The following is a 6,351-nucleotide window of genomic DNA, read 5'->3' as shown; positions in this document are numbered from 1 at the left end:
TGCAAAACATCAAATGCCTGGTTAAACTTGATTGTGGAAGGTTTGTAAGATGTAAAAAGTGCTGCAGTGAATTCATCTGTAAAGTTTTCGATGACCTCATCTGACAGTTGGTGAGCAACCTTTCCCAAGCCTTTAGAAACCTGTCCCACTTGTCTTCATTCATTTGTACAATCCCCCGCTTTCCATATTAACGGCTCAAACTGGCACACCTGACATAACATGTTGTGCATGACAAATGACTCGTGATTACCATTACGACCTGGAATAGACACACAAAGAGAATAAGCAGTAATGGGTGTGCGTGAAATGAATACAAATGTTGAACACGCATCGAGAAAATAACATGACAGGAATTTTAATCTTCAATGTATAAATCCACAGCGCGACAGTCACGTTGTGCTTGATATAAACCCGTAACCTGCAGCACAAAGGTAAACCTGCAAAGAATGGACTTCAGCCTTGCTCCAGGTAAACTGGTTTCCAGAATGACTGGTTAGTGTTGGCCAGCAGCGCACGCTCTGTACAGGGTCCAGCCACACAGACCTGTGGGCCAATCAAGCCCCACTGAACATAAAGCATAACTGATCCCAGCTGCAGCCTACAGCCTCTAATGGGAAAACAAACAGAGCATGACCATATTTACTGGTGCTTGAGAGTGTCTATGTGCAGACACTTAAACACAGCTCTCCCATTACTTACTGCAAACCTTGCAGCCAAAAAAAAAAAAAAAAAAAAGAGACTGTAGTTAATTTGGATGTATGGTTTCTGGACCACAAGCAGTGCGGCCATAAACTTGATATGCATAATTAAAGTAGCATAGACAAGTAACAGAATGAAATGCTTCAGTGGCTGCAGGGTTTTTAAACGACTTTTTTCTTTTCACTCAATGTCTCAGAGTCAAGGTTAGAAACACGCTAATGATCATCAATAGTAACAAGCCAGGAACAAAAGGACAGTGTCTCCATGCATCAACAGCTGCCTATGAGGCATACTAATGCAGCAATGAGAACAACCGACTGCCCTGCTGCTAACGCAAATAAATCACACAAAACCAAATGAGAATATAGTCGATATACTGTGAACAATACAGAAGGTCCATGTATGAATGATAGTGCATCGGTTAGGCACTCGCCTCAGCCCAGCACGTGCTCGCTCGCTGAATGCAGGCAAACCAAACCAGTGTGAAAGAGAGCTAGAGACCAAAGCCGTTTTCATAGGGCAATCTACGTTTATTTGAATAAAAACAGTTTTCTTTAAACGTACTAACTGAAATACAAAAATATGGACTCCAAAAACAGAAGAATGTTCGCTGCATTTGTAGGTAAGAGAATGAAAACAAAGGCTCGTGTGTTGTCGCCTGTAGGGTTAGAGGAACTAATGCAGCTGCACAGATGCGCAATAGCCGAGCTCCACGCTTCATGGTAAAGCGATGTTCAGTCAAATAAGAGAATGTGGCAAGCTGTACAACAAGCATTCCTTTCAACTACCTATTTGTTTTAAGGTTACCAGTAGGCTACATATTTTTAATTAGCAGCAAGTAGTTCAATAGTGGCTACACTCTAAAAAATGCTGGGTTGTTTTAACCCAATTTTGGGTCAAATATGGACAAACCCAGCCATTGGGTTAAAATTTTAAATTGCATGTTTGATCCAACGTTTGGGTTTGTCCATATTTGACCCAACATTGGGTTAAAACAACCTAGCATTTTTTAGAGTGTACATATTGCAATTTTTAGCCATATTGAATTCTAGGTGGATCACAGATATAAACTCTTCACTTCCAGTATCGACATTCCTTGTACTAGGCCTACCGGGTTTTAGCTACTAATAGCTATTGATGTTGATCTCAACTCCAGTAACAATTGGAATACACACTAGCCTACTGGTATTTATTCACATGAATAATGTCCTTGATGCTAGGACAAAGAGAAAAGATAATAGTTACTATTTTAATGGTTACTGGTGAATAATGAATGCTAGTAACAAAAACAATTAGCCTACTAGTTAGTCTTAAGGAATAAATGTCCAAACGGCTTGCCACAGACATATGAACGCATCGTGGTCACCATCTGCCGCAGCAGAGCTCGGGTGCGAATTTGAGGGACTGTCATGGGCGACTGTGATGAGGGCTCACCTTATGTTTTATCGTTTTCCTTTTTAAAGGTACAGGGTGACTTTAGTGGGACCATCGGTTCTCACAGCACAACCAAAAGGGGCGTTGTCTTTGCCAAAACATGTTCACACAAATACGCACAACCCTGCCAAAGTCCTGAAATAAAGGTAAGCAGCCCTTGCTCAAGGCATGCAGAGAGTCCCAATGCGCTCATTCCTTCCCGGTCACCAGCGACAGCTCCTTCAGAATGCCACTGGCGTCCACGCGCCGTCTCTCGCGGATCATCTCCTCCAGGCTGCGGAACATGAGCGTGTGCGCGGTGCTCTCGGACAGGTGCACCTTCAGAAAGTAGCGCTGCTCGACCGAGTGCGCCTCCCCGCCAGCTTTAAACTCCCGCTTGCCGAAACGGCACCAGGCTGCGAAACTTTCCGAGTTCGTCCAGCAAATCTCGCCACTGCTGAGCCCCACGTGCCCGCTCGCGTTCTGCATCACCAAATCAGCGGGCAGCGGCCGGTAGCGGTACCGATTGTTCACTATCCTGCCCTGTCGACCGCAGCTGATCTCAAACAAGCTGTCCTTGCGGATCTCCCCCTTGTAGAGGTGAATAACCTGGTCATCCCCTTCAAAGATCGCCCAGTGCGGGGGTTGTGCGTTGGCCACTATCTCCAGTAGATCCCCGGGTTTGCACATGGTCAATAAAGTTTTCACAGAATAAACATTCAGGTCCTCGTTCTCTCGCAGTTTGGAGTATATACATTCCTGGCAGCAGAACGCCGAGTATTCGACCTCGTTAAGAGCAATCGGACCGTCTTTGCTCGGGCTGTTGTTGTCTTTAAAGCTGTCCGACTGCGATCGATCGTCCAGCTCTTCCTCCTCATCGGAAAAGAAATACGCCACACCAACACGTAACTCGTCCTTCTCGATGCCCGATGGATCCCCGGTGGGTAGCTCGCTGTAGTTCAGGTGGGTGATCCGGTCCAGTTGGTTTCCCATCAATAACAGGGCAGAGGAGAGACATGGAATACTGCTTCTGAAATACAAAAGGGTTATGTGAGTGTCATGCTTGGAGAGGCGTACTAGCATTATTCTGACGCGCCCGAAATGCTGTCTAGGTACAGAGCCATGATAGTAGTCAGCTCACTACAATAAACCACCACGCGCACCTGGTGCGTAAACAAGCCAGTCTTAGCACAAAGAGGAAAAGGGCGAGTCAATGTTGATCTGCTCACGAGGCTCATGTTAATAAGTTCACAACACAACACCTCGAACGGACGCATACCTGCGTATTTCCCCAGGACTATGGCTAATGGTCCTTTCTCTCCATCGGTGCTGGTGCTGTGTGTATCCCGCAAGGTCTCCAAAACAAACGCGTTACCTCCCCCTTTCGTGTCCTCCGAGGTACACTGGCTTCTCCAACACTTTGCACCGCCGCACTTTAAATAGTCTAGAAAACTCCGCCCCGACTAGTAAAACCTGCCCTCCTGATGGCGATTGGTTCAGAGCCCTCATGAAAAACTTAAACCTTTGCTCGGAGTCTTATATTACAGATGTGTGTGTTGTGCACAGCCTTCAATAGCCAAACGGCTTGGCAGATTTGTCAAATATAACAATAGTAGGCTTGAAACTGAGGAAAGGTTAGAGATTCATTATGAGGACATTTGGTTTCTGAATGGTTGATTAGCTCTGTCAAAACAAGTTACAGCTTATGTTTGCTGGAGAACACTTTATTAAAGCAGTATTTGGGGTTCAGGTGCATAATGTTAGCAAAATAATTTTGAGTCTCTCATTTTGTCATGGCAACAAACTTGTAAAATTATGCATAAAAATACACAGAAAAGGTTAGTAGCATTTTTTATGCATTTGTGGGTAACACTTTACAATAAGGTCTCATTACTTAATGTTAGTTAATGCATTAACTTATAAGATTAATAAATGCTTTGAAAGTATTTTCATTGTTAGTTTAACTAAAATAGTTATCCAATATTAACAAATTCAACCTTATGTAGCCATTCACTAATCAACCCCATTTACTTCTATTGTAAGTGCCTCACTGTAACCCAGGGTTTTGCTATTTTAAAAAAAATGGAGGGACTAGTTGAAAATTATTTTTATGGTAATACGCATTATGCCACAAATGCTGTCAGCTGAACTGTACAAGTATTGATGACTTGAATCTAGATATATGCTGTTTTCCTGTCAGATCTGTTTTGGACCTCTGAAACACACACACACACACACACACACACACACACACACACACACACACACTCACACTCACACACACACTCACACACACACACACACACACACACACACACACACACACACACACACACACACACACACACACACACACACACACACACACACACACACACACACACACCTATATGTCCCTATATCGCTAGTGACGCCGTCATATATGCTAAATATAAGACAATATATTGCTATCACATATATACATATCTCTACATATATGTTGATATAGGTTTTTAACATATAAATGTGCCATATTAAATGAGTATATTGACATTAATATGATGTATATGATTATTATTTATATAATACTGTATGTTTTGACCATATATGTCACCGATATGTTTAATTTATATATGCCAAACTATTTACTATTTAACTATTTATTTCAAGTCTACAGATCAAGTCTATATATCCACATTTCATTTCAATTTCTATCTCATTTTCGAATCTTTTATAAATAAAATGTATTATTTATTATTATTTTACCTCTTCTTGACCAGCTCATAAAAACAAGACAAATACTACACAAATTATATTTGAAAACTGATCATTATATATGTGACATGTATATTTAAAAAAACACTATTATACATACATAAAATATATGGGCTGGTTTATATGTCAATTGTTCCATTTTCTAATAGGTTTTATGGGCATATATATTTTATGTATTTAATATATGTACATATATTACATTTCCGTATGGAATGAGACTCGGACAGTCAAGTGACTGAGTAATTCCTTGCTGCATCTTCCAGCCATTCATAATCAAGTGTGTGTTTATGCACACACACATTCACAGTATTGACACACAAGCCATTCTGACTATAATAATAGGCCATATGCCACACACAAATTTCCACACAAACAAGGCACTCCAGTGGCAGGCTCGAAGTTGGAATGATTTAGATTATAATTATTCTGCAAAGACAGATACAATTATCCACCTATGAAATGGATAGCCCTTGTGTCTCAGTAATACACCCATCTGTGTGTGCATGCGTGTTTAATATGTATAGATGCTCTTATGTGTGTGACGGCGAGAAAGAGAAAGATCATCTATTTGAACGGCAGATGCAGAAAAGAATCCTGATGCTTTGGCACACACACACGCAAACATATACATACACACTTTCACAGCGTACGTCAGGAGACTTACAAGTGTGTGAATACTTGCGGTGCATGTGTGAGAGAGTGACAGTGAAGGAATGGAAGAGAAGGATGTGAGGGAAATAAAGGGGCCGCACACAATATCCACAGGGTTCTGCACTTCTCTTCGAAACACAGAGATGGGCCGTAGTGCAGTAAACAAGCACGCTGTAATCATATAAGAACACCAGGGAGAACAAGTCAAGCACAGACAAAGGAGAGGAGGAAAGAGGGATGAGAGCAGTGGAGGAATGGAAACCAGGAGAAAAATGGCTTTTGGTAACAATGACCATGTGGCAGTCTCGCATTCAATATATCCAGCGGAAGGCTTAGGCTTTGAGAAAGCAGTATTTTATGGGCTTCATATAAAACGCTGCCAAGATAACTAATCATTCCCTCTATAATGTTATGAGTTTAGCAGTTGTGTATGTGAACCCCTTTTGCATGAATACAGATAAACACGCTTAAATCTATCTTCTGCGAGCAGGTATAGAGTTTTCACCTAAAAGAGCTTCTTCTGTTGTTATTATTCCATAGAAAAGTGCAAACATAGTAATATATACAACGGGGTCCAAAAGCTTGAGACTATATTGAAAATCTGGGATTTTGTTTTTCATTTAAACTTTGAAATAAAAAACAGTTAAAACAAAGAAAGGTTATGCATAAAATCGAAATATTTCACATTCTATATTATTTCTAGGTCAAATACTCACATTTGTGACTGATCATGTACAGATGGTGATATGTATTCCTTCCATTTCATTGAACTCACAGAGGTCAAGTGCTGTCATTACGACAACACAACACAGACACAGGCCGACCAGTGTGTCC

General features: G+C 41.3%; 1 protein-coding gene across 1 annotated transcript; it reads right to left on the bottom strand.

Annotated features, from left to right (window-relative positions):
• Positions 1–332: 332 nt before the first annotated feature.
• Positions 333–3,601, bottom strand: lratd1 (LRAT domain containing 1). Its single transcript, XM_079639768.1, has 2 exons — positions 3,392–3,601; positions 333–3,142 (listed from the first exon to the last, which is right to left on the bottom strand). Exon 2 carries the CDS (start codon positions 3,103–3,105, stop codon positions 2,323–2,325), a length of 783 nt encoding a protein of 260 aa, XP_079495894.1. The 5' UTR covers positions 3,106–3,142; positions 3,392–3,601; the 3' UTR covers positions 333–2,322.
• Positions 3,602–6,351: the final 2,750 nt, after the last annotated feature.

The sequence above is a fragment of the Phoxinus phoxinus genome, assembly GCF_949152265.1.
Source record: "Phoxinus phoxinus genome assembly, chromosome: 16".
NCBI classification, from domain to species: Eukaryota; Metazoa; Chordata; class Actinopteri; order Cypriniformes; family Leuciscidae; genus Phoxinus; species Phoxinus phoxinus.
This window is presented reverse-complemented; position numbering and strand designations above follow the sequence as displayed.